Source organism: Pyricularia pennisetigena, chromosome 5 (assembly GCF_004337985.1).
Source record: "Pyricularia pennisetigena strain Br36 chromosome 5, whole genome shotgun sequence".
Taxonomy (NCBI): Eukaryota; Fungi; Ascomycota; class Sordariomycetes; order Magnaporthales; family Pyriculariaceae; genus Pyricularia; species Pyricularia pennisetigena.
In genome coordinates this window covers 1421403-1437985 of record NC_043743.1, presented here as the reverse complement: position 1 = coordinate 1437985, position 16583 = coordinate 1421403, and the positions used below count along the sequence as shown (strand labels likewise).

Here is a 16583-nt window from a genome sequence, read left to right as displayed (position 1 = left end):
TGGGGGAAAAAACGACTGGAGAAATTTGCAAGTGTGAAAACCCCGCGCTCAGCGTCTCCATAAACATCATACAAGCCTAGAAGTTGGCCAAAAGAGGGTATCGTTCCGTCTGAAGACTTGCTGGCCGCGGGTAAGGAAAATGAAAAGACTGTGTCAAATGTCAAGTTTCTGGGTGATCGTTCGGTCGATGAACCCAGGTGATTAGAAAATAAGATATCAAAAGTGTTTGTAGTATACGCAAGAAGGCAAAAGAAAGCCATTGTTCCTCATATGCATCGTTGTCATGGTTCAAAACCTGTTATGCGGGTTCCGTAATCGAAATCATGGACCGGCCTCGCTTGGCATCCTACGCCCGACGGTTCATCGCCGCTGTAGCTCCGGCAGCTGCCAGGTCTTGTTTGGCACTAGCGGAGCGACCAGCAGCCCTTGGGAGGTTGCTCGAGCCCACCATCAGGGTCCCAGTTCCCGTACTAACACGTTTTGTCGCAGCTGAAACGGTGCTAGCTGTTGACATATTTGACGCGCGCCGTGAACCAGCCGTGATCATTTTTTGCGGGCTAGCTCGCGCAAAGTTATTACCAGTCTTGACTCCTGAGGCTCCAGGGGGCTCCGGCAGAGGCCTAGGGGTGGATATAGTGTTGTGTCGCTTGATAGGAGACCCGTCACGGGCAGCAACTCGTGGGAGAGGGGCAGAAGCCTTGATGCCTGATATAAATTCATGTCGAATAGCCTCTTCGGGTTTCATGCGGCGGTCAGGGTCCCAGCGCAGGCATCTGGCCAGGAAGTCGAGGAAGGCCTCATCATCACACTTCAGGACCTGTTGGAGTGTTTTCGACGAGGGACGACGCCTGCGGCCCTTTGAAGAAACTGTCAAGCGAGGCTTGCCCATTGAGTCGAAAAAGAGCTTTTTACGAGTACTCTTCTCGATGAGGTGTTTTTCGGGAGGTCCAAAAACTTCCATAATGCAAGCTAGTTGTTCCTGTTCATTCTCCCCCGGGAAAATCGGTACCCCGGTGTAAAGCTCGGCCAAAATACAGCCCAAGCTCCACATGTCAATGGGCATGCCGTATGTCATTCCCAAGATGACTTCGGGTGAGCGATAGAATCGTGATTGGATGTAGGTGTATACCTTCTCGTTTTCGAAACAACTGGAGCCAAAGTCGATGACCTTGATCTCAGAGTGGAGTGGGTGGTGAAGGAGAATGTTTTCAGGCTTAAGATCACAGTGAATAACTCGGTGCTGCTTCAGAAGGCTGAGAGAGCTCAGCATTTGTTTAGTGAATCGCCGGATGAGCTTCAACGAGAAGCCACGGAACGCATTCGCCTTGATGAATTCGTAAAGGTTCATATCCAGCAGCTCAGTCGAGATACAGAGGTGGCCGCGGAAATAAAAGCTGTGCGTGAAGTTGACCATGCTGTGTTTGTTCTTGGGGTCCTGTAGGAGGTAGAGGTTGTGTTAGCGTAATTTCAAATCGGCCAAAATGATTTTACGCTACTTACCCATTCCCGCAGCTTCTGCAGGATGTTGACCTCGACCAAAGCCTGTTGATGGAATCTCTTCTTGTTCCGAATTATCTTGACGGCGACAAGCACGCCGGTCTTGTGGTCAATGCAGCGCACGACCTGTCCAAAGCTGCCCTTGCCCAAGACGTCAATGATCTCGTACCTGTAGGCCAGGTGATCACCGGGCACAATTGCGTAGTCTCCCCTCTCATCATCATATCCAAAGTTGGGAATGGACGACTTGAGATCGCCCACAACCTTGGCTGCATTCTGAGTGCCGCAGAAGTAGATATCGTTGTAATCCACAATCTCACCGCGCTCATAAATGTTCAGCATGGCGATCCTGATGGCATCCTGCGGACTCACACGCTCCTTGGGACTGGCCCTCTTTCGCAGGGCATCCAACGTCTTGGCTGCCAATTCAGTCTCCTTTCTGCGCGACCCAAACTTTCTCATCTCTTCCTCAGCAATGAGATCATCCTTGTCCAAATCCGCAGTCCAAACATCCTGACGGCGGTTTGCGTTGGGTGCCGCCCTCGGCTTGAGGATTTTTTGCATCACTGAAGAACTGTGAGACAACGGCGGGCGGTCCGAGGTGTTGCTCTGGCCAGATTCATTTTTGGATCCCCAGATGTCGCTGCGCACACGATCTTGCGCGACAATTGCGTTAAGACTTGAGGCTGAACTCTTGCGCCGTCGAGATTCAAGATAGCTCGAGTTACCGTTGGGTTTTGACGAAGCACTTGGGCTCGGTGGCTTCTTTGGCAGTTGATTCAATGTCGACGAGGCTGGAAGGCGTGGCGGAGGCATGCTCTCGGTCGCATGTTGGTCAAGAGGCTTATCCCCGTTGGTCAGGACGCTCGCCTTCGATGCGCTACGCTTCCAGGATAAGCTGAGCTTCCGCCTGAGCGAGCTCATCGAAGATGGGGTCGGTGGCTCATCGGGACTTGATAGTGGACCGGGAGACTTTGGTGCACGGGGCTTGCTTGCTACAGGTTCACGAGGCCCAGACGGGCGTTGTTGTGTGATACTTGACCCTACAGTGAAATCGGTACCATTGCTGAAACCGTTGCCAGTCTTGGTTCTTCTTTGCTGCGTGAACCCTCCCGCACCCTCCAGCCCCCCTTTGGGAAGTGATGAAGACAAGTACGGGGACACGGATGGCTTCTGTGTCGGCTGTCGAACATTTATAGCCTTGAAAGAGTCTGTCGAGTTTGTTTCGATTGTTTGTCCCGGACTCTCGGTCCGGATATTGTAGACAGAGCTGCGGCTCCTGAGATTGCCTCCTTCCGTCTTATCAGCTTGCCGATGCCTTGAGAAGAATGAACTTTTGGATGCGGTCATGGGTGTGGTGGGTGTTTTGGAGTTTCGTCGGGTCGGTGGAGGAGTCGCGCTGAGGCTCTGAGCTGAGCCCTGTTCTTGGAGAGCCGCGATTTTTGCCGCTGTAGGCGTACTCAGGGGCCCAAGGGTGAGCGGTGGTAGCCGCAGAGGTTGGAGGTTTTTCTTGGATTGCGAAACATTGCCCTTCTTGTCCAGATCCAGAGTAATGTTCGGGTGGCTGACCTTTCGAACACTACTTTTTCTCGATACCTTCCCAGGCTGTTCCAAGGATGGATATGTTGACAAACTCCCCGTTGAGGCGCTGTGGATACTGCTCGCATCAAATGCTAGGGTAGACTTTCGCTTATCCAAGAACGAGGACTCGGCTGGCGAGTCCTTGGGTGATTCATAGGCCTTGGGGATCGCAGGAACAGGGGGCACGTCTTCCTCCTCCTCTTGACTGACCGAGTTGTGGACGTTCAAAGCCTTTGGTGCGGGTAATCTTGATGTGCCATTATGTACTGGCCGTTGCATAGAGCCTGTAGACGTCCGTACGGTGTTGAAGCTGTTGACCGAGTTGACAGATAGACCAGAGCTATATGACTTTCGATTTGGATCTGGAGTGGTCCGAGACGAGGAGGGCGTAGAGGTCTTGCGCGGAAGCATGGACGGTGAACGGGAGCTAGCACGCGCATCCGCCACAGCAGCCTGGACACTTGGAACCTGTGGTGTGCTGGTTGGCGGTGCCTTTAGCGACATACGCTTCATTCGTCGAGAATCAGTTGGGCTGATGGTCCGAGCTCCCAGCCCCGTCGCCACGACGCCTGGTATGACTGACTGCCGTTTTGCAGAGTTCTGACCTGGAAATCGCGGAGATCGAGGCATCGTGCCACCGACCGGAAAGTGTTCCGAGCCGATGCTGGTGTCGGGAGATAGGGTAGCTTGACTGGCTCTCGGTGGAGGCCCAACAGATTTGGCTTTGGATGCCCTTGAACTCGTAGAGCTGCGGTTTGGATCTCCAAAGATTAACCTAGCCCCCTCATCGATAGAAGATCGCCCGGCTGATGCCATGTTCCTCTCCATGTTTGTCGTTAAACTAGGACGGCGACGTGCCGCGTTCCGCGCCCCATACTCAGACTCTAGTACTCCGGGACCGACCGACTTTCGAGGTGGTTTGGCAATGTTGCTGTTCGAAACTGGTGGGTAGTGACTTTGTCGTCGTGCTCGCATGGCGGCCGGGGCTGTCGGAGCTCCTTCGATAGAGGGGCCACTGGCAAGGGAGCCCGTCGACGCAGATGCGGGCATTGCGAACGATCGAGTGCTTGCGTTACTAGGCCGCCTGGGGATCGACCCAGCCGTTCCAATTCGTGTCGAGTTCTGGCTCTGGGGTTGAGGTTGGGACGTAGCGACGCGTGTACTGCTGCCATACTGCGTTATGTTGGTCTTCTCGGGAACCGTAGAGGCCATTCCGTGAGCTTCGAGGATGCTACCCTGACCCGTGGGCGACGGGAATTGGGTCAGCTTGAAGTCGGTGGATGCGGACTCCAAACTGCTCTGCAAATCATCGAAGTTGACGGAAGGCAGGAAATCAAATGATGTTGGTGTGTTCTCATTTACTTCGTCGCTCTGTGGTTGCACACTATTCCTCCCAAAGGAAAACAAGGAATGGTTGTTGGAGGACGACGCGCTGAGCATCGGAGAATCGGAGGGGTCTCGCGACAGCGAGTGATCGGTAACGGGACTTTGGCTCGTTCTTCCTCTGTTTCTGATGATCGCAATTGAGGCAGGTGTATGTTAGAAGATGGAACACAGAGTCGTTCACTCATTCGAGGTGTTGCCATGGATTCGAGATGGCAGATGGGGTCGTTGCAGGGATGGCAAGGGGGTGGCTTCGATGGGGATTGGCAGAGGCACTAATTAAGGGCCACGGAAGGCTTGCCGTACCTCGTTGGGGACTGTTCTGCTGGATGCCGACCAGCTGGAGCGGCGGGATCTCTCACCATAGGAGAAACTCAAAGGCCGTTGAATTGAATATGCGAGTTCAGGTTGGTTGCGACTCGACCCGGTCAATTAGCAATCTCGATGGGGGGCGGGTGACATCCAACTCAATTTTGCTGCTGCTGCTGTATGTACGGTACAGTACCGTATTTACCGGTAGCTTGCGTTGCGGGCCGTTGTGTGGGTGTGCCTGGCCTTTAGCAGCCAACGCGGATAGACGACTCAGTCCAGTCAAGGATCTGAGAAGTGACGGAGTACTACCTCATATTCCAAAGCACCAAAGATGAGGGGAGCAAAGACGTCGATGGTCGCGGCCACAGTGCTGTTAATTGTATCTGCGTTATGTGCTTATTCCTTCCGGTCGGGTCAGGTAGCCGTATGTGCGGTGTGTCTTTGTAATGACATGGACCGGACAGTGCAAAGAGTTGGGGAATAATAGTTGAGTCGTTTTTTCCTCTTTTCGATTTTTTTTTTTTTTTCTTGTCTTGCTCCCTAGATCGCGGGACATGCAGAATTTAGATTGGGGATAATCTGACACCTACCGCAGAGGGTCCGGGAAAGGTGGAGAATCTCTCGAGGCTCAAGCTGTCACTCGCTACCCAGCCATCCAGCGCCCACTGTCATTTGCAGCGCCGCCCCTGACAACACCAAATCCCTGTCTGTTTTGGCATTTGGTCCGCAATGGGCAAATCGATGTGGGCTTGTTCATTCAACCGCATTGGGAGAAAATAATAATAAAATAAAACAGAACCACCATCTTGCCCGGACAACAGACAGCTACGCGTCTCTACTGTTTGTTGCTTACCATGCTGGTAACATGAATTCTGACCACTAGAGGTACCTACTTCGACTAAAACGGGGGGTCATCCCAACTGACGACTCCTAACAACCTTACTCCATGCTGGCTGGGGAAGGTCTTAGGCCCAATTGACTCGGGCGCAGCAACTCGGAAGATGGCTGCTTGTTCAAAGTTCAACCTGAGCTCAGCTTAAAGCAGTACTAGCGTCTGGTAGACTCAGACTCCCAATACGGAGTACCGTCCCAAAAACTCATTCACCGCTCCAGTTCTTGCCACAGCCAAGCATATGGTTGGTACATTCGAACCGCATTAATTGTCACTTGCTTTTCCATACTACGTCTCTCTGCCATTTGCTTTTTATGTGTCCACCCTCATCTCTTATTACAACCACTCCCACAGCTTCTGGCTCGTTCTTGCGCTCATTCTTGCATGTCAAAACCTTTTTTTTATTCCCAGAGGCGTCTGCACCTATGCAAGTAACACGCGAGATATGGCATACAAGGCCTCGCTCGACATTTATGGTTATCTACGCCCAAAAAAAAAAAAAAAAAAAAAAAAAAGATCCCGCTACGCTAGGTCATGCAATACTGCCGATGTTGCTGTTATAAACCGCACACAGCATACCCGTCTAAACAAAAATAAGGATAAACCAAACAGTCATGTACATCGAACCGCAGGTAACACAGCCGTTCTAGTGATACAAAATGGGCAAGCGCGTGCATGACCTACTGTCAACAGCCTCCTCTGCGACGCTTGCACACATAAACGTGAACTGTGTACGGTAAGGCAGAGTCCCGATCACTCGGAGCCTCTGTGCGTGCATGAGCAACTCCTCATGGAAGCCCGCTTGCTCGAACCAAGACGTAAAAGTATCATACGCAACAGCCGCCGCCCGCAGCCGATGCCTTAGTAATCGTGCCCTGATCGCTTGTGCGTGTTCCTGCAGGTCACTCTGATACGCAACCACATCACACTAGCAAACCTATAATCTGGAGGCGATGAGGCAGTCCAGCCTCTGAAGTTTTCAAGTCCTCTAGTCGCAGTCAGGTTGGTGCAGGTTATATGGTGAACTTGTGAAAGTGAGGTGTGGCAACTCAAACTGGCTACCAAGATGCACTTGTCCATTACCCATAGTACGAATACGAAGTGAAAGGGACACACGAACAAGACCACGCCCTATGCATGTCCTTTTTTGACCATGATTCATGTGTTGACTGTCGTAAACATGTTTTGGTCAAGGCTCGACATATTTCTAAAGGCAATCACACATCCCATGGCTGAATACCATTGCATGTACTCTGTAGAACAACTATCTGGATCAGTCTATGACCTGGCGTGGCTGGATGCTGGCACTAAGTGCGCAAGGTTGTAACAGAGTCCGGAAGATTGTTCCATGTTTCGGAGTTGCAAGCGTTAACGTTCTTTGTGGATTGCGAAAAAAGCAACAATAGTAATCTTCAGCAAACGTTGATCTTTGATTAATCAATACTGTTTTAACGTAAATAATCTGGGTGCGCAACTGGAATGGATGCAATGTACTTTTTTTTTTTNNTGTTCTCTATTCAGTTTCGCATGATTTAGCTGGCGACTGTTGGCCAACTGTGGATGGGATTTTGTGACAACAGCTACTGTAGACTAATCGGGAAGCCTCTACCTAGAATAGCATGTGACGAACGTGGCAACGTCATCAGAGAAAGCGCTTTGCACGTCAAACCGGACCAACTGATCGCCCCAACCTCGGAACTGTTTCCCCAACCAGCAACCCGCCCAGAAAAGAAAAAAAAATCGTAAATTCGTATCGGCAAAAGAATCACTCATAATTCTAAGTATAGTCACCTTTCTAGGCGTTTTGTGAAACCGGAATCTTATTCAGTTCATTCGACAGTTGGGTTGACAGGGTGCTCATCTTCTAAAACATCAACCCTGGATGGCCGGTCAGGATCACCTCTTGAATCAAAAAGGTATCCGAGATGGACGAATTATCCTCAGATGTTCTTACTCACACCAACGCCAGCACCCCTGCGACAAGTGCAACCGACTATCGGGACGATGAGGTGTTGGACGCGGGCGATGGCAGCCCGAATAAAGACAAGAAACGGAGGAGCCTCCGCAATTTTTTGAAGGGCGGTGCAGATATGCAGGATAAGCTCCTGGAGAGGTACGCCGATGCCGATGAGCCAGAGATCCAGCGATTCGATCAGCTATTCTTCCCCAGGTGCTGATACTGAATTGGCCTACAGATTACTCCAGCAGATCATTCCGAGTGACCTGGACTCCGCTGGCGGAGGTCTGAGTCTGACCGGAGATGGCTCGCCATATTCAAGGCCGGCGTTTAGCCTGCCAACCATGTCTTACAACTTCCGCCGCTTCAACACTCGCATCGGCGTCGTTTTCAAAGGCCAAATCCGACTAGAGCGTCTTGTCACGTGGCGCCACCCAACTCGCACGCTTTCCTTCCTGGCGGTATACACGCTCGTTTGCCTAGACCCTTACCTCCTTTCCGTCCTGCCAATGGTGCTTCTCCTTATCGCAGTCCTCGTCCCAAGCTTCATCGCCCGCCACCCAGACCCACCCTCGGCAGGTTCCGCTCCAGGTCTGGCATCGGGCGGTGGCGTCAGCGGCACCGGCGCCAACGCCGCCAGTGTCCATGCCGAGGATGCGGCCCGCGCCAGGAGCTACTCTTCATACCAGCACACCACGTACAGTCCACGTGGGCCGCCCGTTGCGCCCGCCCGCACCGTCAAGCCCGTCAAGGAGCTGTCTCGTGACTTTTTCCGAAACCTTGGCCATCTGCAAAACACAATGGCCGACTTCGTCACCGCTCACGACGCCATCGTGGAGACTCTCGTGCCCGCCACCAACTTTAGCGACGAGGCCCGCTCGTCCGCCCTCTTTGTGGCTCTGTTCTTCGCCTCGGCCGTCATGTCCATTGCCGCCCACCTTCTGCCTTGGCGTCTGATGCTGCTCGTGGGCGGCTGGGCGGCCCTCATCTCGGGTCACCCGGCCGTCCACCGACGCGCCGCCGCCTACGCCTCCCGCGACCGGCCCAAGACGGAGATGAAGCGCGCCAAGACGCTGCTCGAGCGCTTCGTCGAAGCCGACATCATACTCGACCAGGCACCCGAGACCAGGGAGGTGGAGATCTTTGAGCTGCAGCGCCGCAGCTCCGGGGACGCGGACGAGTGGGAGCCCTGGAAGTTCAGCCCGACGCCCTACGACCCAATGTCGCCGGCTCGTCTCGGCGGAGGAAGTCCACCACAGGGCGCACGTTACTTTGAGGACGTCCTGCCGCCGGAGGGTTGGGAGTGGAGCGAGAAGAAGTGGGCACTGGATCTCTTTAGTAGGGAGTGGGTCGAGGAGGGAATCATCACCGGGGTCGAGGTCGAGACGGAGGGTGAGAGGTGGGTATATGACATGTACAATGAGAACGAAGGTGTCACTGGGGTCGTAGAGCAGCCACTTTACACATCGGACGTGGCCCGCAAGGGAAAAGGCCACACCAGGACCATGACGCCGTCCACCGTGAGCTGGGAGGAGGGATTTGAAGGTGTAGGCAAACGTGGCGAATGGAGGCGTCGCAGGTGGACAAGGTTGGTGAAGAGGAAGAAGTTTACCGGTACTACGTGATTATGAATGATGATGATGATGTTGGCTTAAGAGTAATCAATGTATGGTTTATATAAGTGTGTTAGGAATTAGGGCGACATCTACTGCGTAGGCTCTTGCTGGACCTGACGTGTTACTTGTAGTTTGGTTGTTAAATTTCAAATGCGGAGGGCTGCATTCATCGGCTCAATGTCGTCATTTTCCGGGACTGTTCCCAAAGGCCAAAATCTACACATGCACATGAGCTCAGTTGTAACCACGGGTATGGCTGCCGTTGTATATCAGCTAAACACGTGGAGAACTAGGTCCTATCAGAGCCCTGTTCGTCTCAAGTGATTCTCGCCGCGAATGACCGGGGGAAAAAAAAAGGGGTGCTGTATCACAAGCCTGAATGTGCCATTGTGGTCAAACTGAAGCCTACATCCTCCAAACATGACGGACCGAGAACCTGCCTGACGACACATGCTATTCTTACTTGTGCGGCAACCGACAACAAAAAAAAAAAAAAAAAAAAAAAAAAAAATACAGAACGTCAGCCCAAAATACGAACTTGTATTGGGTATAAATTCGTGACGAAAAAACCCCATGCCGACCCAAGTAGAATACGGTAAAAGAAAGCGTTACATCAACAAAACATCGCCTTGACGGGCTCCAGCCGCCTTGGTATTTACGATATGCTCTCGAAACGAGCAAACAAACCCCGAAAAATCCGAGCAGATTTTCTAGACCGGAAGTTTTTACCTGGTTTTTTTGTTCTTTTTTTTTTTCTCTTTTCTTATTATTCTCTTACATGCGCGCGGTAGCATATAAACCCGCTAAAGTCACCAAGATCACCAGGTAGCACCACCCATTTCACTCGACAACCATCTTGTCCAAGAGCTTGTGTATGCCGCTGCACTTCCCCCTCCCTGCGTCCAATTCTTCCGTTACCTTGCGGGCGCGCTCGATTAATACCGCCAGCACCTTCTTGGTATACTCGAAGCTGCCCGTCTTCTCCATGTACGAGACGGCGTAGTTCTTGACGCCTTCGTCGGTGGTCTTTTGCTTGAGTATGTTGAGCAGCTGCAAGTTGGCCGGGTTGGAGCGGATGCTGTGGATGACGGGAAACGAGAACTTGCCCTCGGTCAGGTCCTCGCACATGCCCTTGTTGTCGCTGTACTCGCGCGAGAAGAGGTTTTGGTAGTCGTCCCGGATCTGGAAGATGAGGCCAATAAGGTTCGCAAGCGGGATGCAGTCGGTGGGCGACGCTGATTCGGCCTGCATGAGCTTTATGCCCAAGCGAAACAGCCCACCCGTCTTGTTGCCGACCATCTCGAGGTAGTCATCCTCGGTAGGACACGTGAGAGTGTCACGCCAAAACAGGTCCATACCCTGGCCCCGGTGCAGGTGAATGAGTTCCTCGGCAAAGATGCTGACGGCCTCTGGGTTGCGTAGCTTCTTGAGCTCCTGCAGCGCGGCAAAGTAGATGTAGTTTGCGCTGTTGATGGTCTGCGGCACGCCAAATATGCTGTGGGCGACGGGCAGACCTCTCCGCAGGGACGAGTTGTCCTCGACGTCGTCGACCAGCAGCGACGCCGTGTGCAGCATCCCCACGATGTGTGTGATGACCTCGAGGCTCTCGGGCGGCACCTCGAGCCAGGCGTTGAAGGCGGTGATGATCTGGGTCCTAAAGTCCTTGCCGGGCTGGCCGAGCAGGTAGTCAAAGGGCCCGCATATCACCTTCTCCTTGTCTTCGGACCAGGTTCTCTTGGTCGTCGTGAAGTTGAAATCTTCTGTGGCGAAGCGGTTCGCGTCGAAGCGCGTCGGCGCTTGTGTCTGGTGGTTGAGCATGTGAGGATATGCGTCGTCGGGCGTGGTGTCTGAGGTGGCTTTGCGCGTACGCCGGGTTGTCGAGGGCGCGCCGGCGGTGGCTCTTGATATGCTGGCCTGTTGCTGCTTCAATCTCTGAGATATCCAGTCGCCTTCGGGGACAGGCCTAAGGGCCGATTTTGAAGTAGCAACGTGGTTCGAATGGATGCCGCTGGAGGATGTTCGGGGAGGGATCGCGTTTGGTGACTGGAGGAAGGTGTTGGCTGAGACTGAGGAAAGCATGGTTGGCGGTATTATGTCATAAGCGTTTTTTTCTTTTTCTTGCCGAAAGTCCCGTTTTTTCAGCCCTGCTGAAAAGGGCACTATAGTGTTCTTTTTTTGTTTGGCGGAGCAGCTATTAGCTATTGCAGCAAGTTGCTTTGGTGTACGGCGCCAGGTTGATGAATCGTCAAATGTTCCAAAACGCGGTTTTTCTGAGTGGAGAATTAACACATGTCAAACATCTACCCATGATACACAAGGCCGACAAAGCACACAAGAACTGAGACTGAGACTGTCAATAACCTAATCCTGGCTTGGCTGTTGATGGCTGTCGCCTGGTATTAAATACACGATCCCTCGGCATCGACAACCATAACGGGCTGATTGCCTGATGACACTCGACTGTGACGTATGCACAAAAGGATGCATGGTCAAGGAGGGGATTACGAGCGACAAGATGGCGATTCGCTCTAGACAGTGGCACCAACCGAGTTCATGGCGGGGATTTGTTTGTAGGGCCAAAGGGCGGGGGTTTCCCTGACTCGGCCCGCTGTACGTTGTACTGGTACCCTGAGTCTGGCAGAATCGACAAAGAGGCTGCTCTCGCTGGGCCGTTGAGCCCATGCTATCAGTGTCAAGACCCGACCTCGAAAAGCGATTACGACGCGATCCATAATACTATACGAACACTAGACACCGAATAGACCACTTGTGCTCAAAGATCCCAGTTACAGCGCTTTTATGAATGTAGGGAGTCGTACAGTCAAACGGGGATTTCAGACACGGACTCGGCCTAGTGTAGACTAACTGCTGTACAGTACATACCACAAAATGGATGGGCCTGGCCAGGCCTTGTAAACTTTTTTTCGGTCAGCAAGCAACTCAAATTAAATTGGAATAATCAGGGGGACATATGCCCAGATCTATCTGATATCAGTCTCCGCATGTGGGCAAAGTTTCTGTAGCAGAGGAGGGGGAGAAGAAGATGCACGAATCAGTCCAAGGTCCCGTGTGTTTTGGTTTTGGTTTGGTTCATTGAATCGGCCCTGCCCAAAAAGCCGTAACAAACAACCAACGAACAAAACCCCGCACTTTGGCAAACCGGGGTAGATGTTTGGACCCTTGCTCCAATCTGCTTTTACTGTGTTTGACCCCTAACCCTTTTGGGATCTTTACATCTAGAAGCCGGTTGCCATGGCGTTGATCGATTTTCGTAAACCAAACATTGCCCCAAACAGCAGCAGCGCATTGGCAATGCCATGAAATCATTCAAACACCACCCTAAGCCCACGGATACGTTCCCGTCCCTCTCTCTTTTGTGTGTTTTCACCTGGTGATCATCTACTTCGTTTCTTGCCTGACTCTGGCCTTGTACATTTTTCTTTTCTTATTTCAGTTGTATTTAATTGGTATCCCATCGCTCATTTTCGACCGGCCGAATCTTGATTTGCAGTAAACAAAGAAAGCCCGAATCCACAACGCCTCGCGCCATTTCCTACAGTCGACTTTTTTTTCTTTTTCTTTTCTTTGTTTCTTTGTTTCGTTGTTATTTTTTTTTTTCGGCCCGTCAACGTTACCAGATCAACAAGACACTGCGAGACGTCTCTCCTGGCGATGCCGGTAGCTTGAACCCTTTTTACTCAATTTCCATCCACCGTCAGCGCAACGGCATATAGGGCGTCTCATCGTCCTTGGATTCTCTTTTTTCCCCTCTTATCTCTCCAAGAGCTTAGACACATTCGCGATGGACAAACTATTAAATCACGCCTTTGATAACTTGGTGTCATACGACGGCACCAAGGTCAGGAGAGGACTGAGACAAGTCGAAGGTCTTCTCGCACCGATATGTCTTGCCCCGTCGGCCACCAAAGAGACAGATGTTTTCACCACAAACCCGGCACCACATCAGTCTTCGGGCTCTCCAGACCAGCCTGCACCTCGGAGGACACTTGCGGAGCTGGCTGAGGACCCAGCCTTCCGCGCATTCTTTCGTCTACAGGATAGCTTTGAGTGGAACATCATCTCTAGGCTGATCGACACTGTGAACAACCTACTTTCACGGGGTGCTGAGGGCGAGAATGATATGCTCATTGTCAGCGCACTGGAGCTCATGCAGGGCCTCCTGTTGTTGCACCCACCCAGCAAGATCCTTTTCATGCGGGATCCGAGTATGAATGTGAGTTCGGGAATCTTTTTTTTTTTCTTCTTTTTTTTCCTTGTCTACCCATGCAGACACATGAACGTATACACCGAGACCGGTCGTTTAACATGCCCTTTTTTTTCTCTAGCTGCTGCTCGATCTCCTAGAGCCTTGCAACTGCCCCGCCATCCAAAAAGCCGCCGTCCTCGTCCTCGTCACGGCCCTGATCGACACGCCCCAGAACACTCGCACCTTTGAGCGCCTCGACGGCCTCCTCACCGTCACGTCCCTGTTCAAATCCCGCGCCACCAGCCGAGACCTCAAGGTCAAGCTCATGGAGTTTCTCTACTTTTACCTCATGCCCGAGACGGCGTCGATCCCGCGCGCCGAGCTCCGCGAGCGTCCGTCCGTGCCCGCCCTGCTGCAGCGCAGTCCTAGCAAGCTGGCCAAGGCTTTTAGCGGAGACGGCACGCCCGAGAGGAGGAGCCGCGCCGACAGCGGCAGCGGCGCAATCCTTTCGACCGAGGAGAAGCAGGCACTGCTGGCGCGCCACCTTAGCAACGTCGGGGACCTGGTCAGGGACCTGCGGAGCTGTACGCCGTTTGGCGTTATTTGCTAAACGCGGCGGGCTATCACGCGAAGCGACAAATCAAACACGGGCAGCAGCTCCTCCCACCGACCACTCGAATAACTGCCGGCTTCCGAGTCGGGCTGGGTAGACAGACCAGCCTTGCCCAACACCTTCATCAAACCACAACCATTTGCTATCCATGCAACAAGCACCACAACCTCTGGAATTCTCATATCTTCAATTGGCTTTTTTTTTCATCTGCATTAATATCATTTTCGGGTCGGAGTTGTGATTTCAAAAAAACCGGTCTCATCCTCACTACTTGGAGTTGTTTTTTTTTTTAACCATGGGGATCAGTTTACATGTTGTCATTTTTCTACGCGTCACGATCTTGCTCTCCTGGGATTTTTTTTCCAGAACCTTGGGATTGAGCCTGGTCGTATTTTTGCCCAAAGTCTTTTTTTTTTTTTTTTTGCATTTTCTTTTTGTTGGTTTTCGCATGCGCTTTAAGTGTTTTATCATCTCTTGACAAGTTTTGCCTGTCCAACATTGGGGGTTTTGTTTTTGTAGAGCTGGATAGGCGGCGGGGCATTGAAATTAAATCCGTGTTAATTAGATAGAAGGAACCACGCCTACCAAATTAGTCAGGGGGATGATAGATACCCCAAAATATCACATAACATCTCCTTGGAACGGTTGTTCAACCCTTGTCTCGTCTCTGACCTCCTTGTTGATGCCCAAGCGGGTCCTGTCCCATGTAGTTGCCCGGGGTTTCCAGTGGCGTCAGGTAGGCTTCGTACGGCGTCTCTTGCTGAGGTCCATCGGGCCCAAGCTGGGCAGGCCCATGCGTAGAGCCGTACAGCTCATACCTGCCTTCAGTAGACTCGGCTATGGGAGGCGTCGTGAGGTGCAGCTGGCTCCTCGCGTCCAGGTACGACTGTCTCGACCCGGGGGACATGGCCGACAGGTTGCTGGCGCTCAGGGCTCTACTGCGGTTGCTGTCTGGATCTAGCTCGACCGGCGCGACGATGTGGCTGGGGCTCATGGGGTCGAGCGGAACCCCTCTGTCGAGACCCGGCGTGGTCCGTCGCGTCTGGAGGCTGCCGACGTCTGTGTCCGTGTACGGCCCGACGACGGCGTCCGGGCCAAAGTAGTCAGCCGTCGACCCGACGCCCCGACCGCCGCCCTCGGACGCCGAGACCGACATGGCGCCGCGGTCGCTCCCGGCGCCGGTGATGCTGTGCTGCCCGTGGCCGCCGCCGCCGACCATGAGCGGGATCGAGTTGCGCCCTGAGCGCCGGCTGGTGGCGGTCTGGCTCATGGTTTGCGTGACGGTGGTCCCACGCCTACGCTTGCGGAGGCACATCCAAGTGATGACGCCGATCACTACGGCGGCTCCGATCACGACCCCGGCTGCTATCCCCGCCCTGACCGCCGTGCTCATGCCCCCTCCACCCTCGGCAGGCTCGGGGGACGGTCTCGGCGCGTTCGTCGGAGTGGTATTCGGCGGGGCAACGCCGCACAAGGCGCTGCTGTCGACGACGGTGCATGTCCGCCCGCGCTCGCAGCAGCCGCCTCCGAAGGAGCTGGGACATGAGACTTGGTTGCTGGAGCATTCGGTTGTGGCCTGCGGGAGGAAGCCGTTGGGCACAGCAGTCGGGAACTTTAGGCAGGCCGATGTTGCGCAAACTTCACCATATGCGCAGCAGCCGTTACCCATCTCCTGTGGGCATCGGAAGGAGCTGGTAGAGCATCCTCTTGGACAGCACGCCGAGTATGTAGACGTTGAAGTGATCGTGCCCGTCGTCCTTGTCGTCGTGGCGTTGCACTCATAGGTATCGAAGGCGCAACTGGTTTCCTGTCGACACGAGTTTCCCAGTGGGCAACATCTTGTGGTTCCCAGTCGGTTTACGATACAGTATTGGTGATTTGCGCAACAAACGGTACCATTCACGTCCAGGCCTATATGGATAAAAGGAGATGCATATGTCAGCTTTGCAAATCGATGCGAATTTGCCCGCAATATTGACTCTTGCCCAACTACCAGATACTGTTTGCTTACACGAGTGCGACGTTCGACCGCAATTGGGTACATTACTCTGGCGCTTGTAGATTGCATCTATAGGATACCACTGCGGCGCAAAGCCATCATCGACTTCCATGTCCTGGAGACCGTCCCGCGCCTGGACAACGCTGCAGAGAAGCGGCACCACCAGCAGGGCCAGCACGATTGCATGGGCGATGAGGCGCATGGCAAGATTGCGACGGTGCAGTGCCGAGGCACCCAATCGAGAGAAACAGATCAGATCGCGCGAAAGAATCTAGGATAAAAATCATCGGAGCATCATGACAGCGCGGGGGTTTGTACTGAAATTCCGCTGGCAAATATGAGCCATCAAGCGCAGCAAGAAAACGGCACGTAGCACAGAACTGCGAGGCACCAGATTTAAAAGGAAAACAAGCGGAAACGAGGAGCATAGTGGTACATACGCCCATTGAAACTGAAAGGAGCGGGCAAGGCTGCAAACAGCAGCTAGTTGCATAGGAGTTCCCATGGATGGATCTGCAAGGAGGGT

General features: G+C 53.1%; 6 protein-coding genes across 6 annotated transcripts; 3 read left to right on the top strand and 3 right to left on the bottom strand.

Moving 5' to 3' along the window:
- Nucleotides 1-346: 346 nt before the first annotated feature.
- On the bottom strand, nt 347-4826 carry PpBr36_08378 (uncharacterized protein; the record flags this gene model as incomplete). Its single annotated transcript, XM_029895509.1, has 3 exons — nt 347-1435; nt 1501-4588; nt 4768-4826. 3 exons carry the CDS (start codon nt 4824-4826, stop codon nt 347-349), a joined length of 4236 nt encoding a protein of 1411 aa, XP_029747531.1.
- Nucleotides 4827-7590: 2764 nt separating this feature from the next.
- PpBr36_08377 (uncharacterized protein) lies at nt 7591-9247 on the top strand (the record flags this gene model as incomplete). The annotated part of the gene is made up of 2 exons (XM_029895508.1): nt 7591-7778; nt 7861-9247. The coding sequence occupies 2 exons, from the start codon at nt 7591-7593 to the stop codon at nt 9245-9247; spliced, it is 1575 nt and encodes a 524-aa protein (XP_029747530.1).
- Nucleotides 9248-10078: 831 nt separating this feature from the next.
- Nucleotides 10079-11317, bottom strand: PpBr36_08376 (uncharacterized protein; the record flags this gene model as incomplete). The annotated part of the gene is made up of 1 exon (XM_029895507.1): nt 10079-11317. The coding sequence occupies one exon, from the start codon at nt 11315-11317 to the stop codon at nt 10079-10081; it is 1239 nt and encodes a 412-aa protein (XP_029747529.1).
- Nucleotides 11318-13040: 1723 nt separating this feature from the next.
- On the top strand, nt 13041-14055 carry PpBr36_08375 (uncharacterized protein; the record flags this gene model as incomplete). The annotated part of the gene is made up of 2 exons (XM_029895506.1): nt 13041-13472; nt 13585-14055. The coding sequence occupies 2 exons, from the start codon at nt 13041-13043 to the stop codon at nt 14053-14055; spliced, it is 903 nt and encodes a 300-aa protein (XP_029747528.1).
- Nucleotides 14056-14707: 652 nt separating this feature from the next.
- Nucleotides 14708-16259, bottom strand: PpBr36_08374 (uncharacterized protein; the record flags this gene model as incomplete). Its single annotated transcript, XM_029895505.1, has 3 exons — nt 14708-15865; nt 15950-15969; nt 16070-16259. 3 exons carry the CDS (start codon nt 16257-16259, stop codon nt 14708-14710), a joined length of 1368 nt encoding a protein of 455 aa, XP_029747527.1.
- PpBr36_08373 (uncharacterized protein) lies at nt 15381-16337 on the top strand (the record flags this gene model as incomplete). The annotated part of the gene is made up of 2 exons (XM_029895504.1): nt 15381-15781; nt 16133-16337. The coding sequence occupies 2 exons, from the start codon at nt 15381-15383 to the stop codon at nt 16335-16337; spliced, it is 606 nt and encodes a 201-aa protein (XP_029747526.1).
- Nucleotides 16338-16583: the final 246 nt, after the last annotated feature.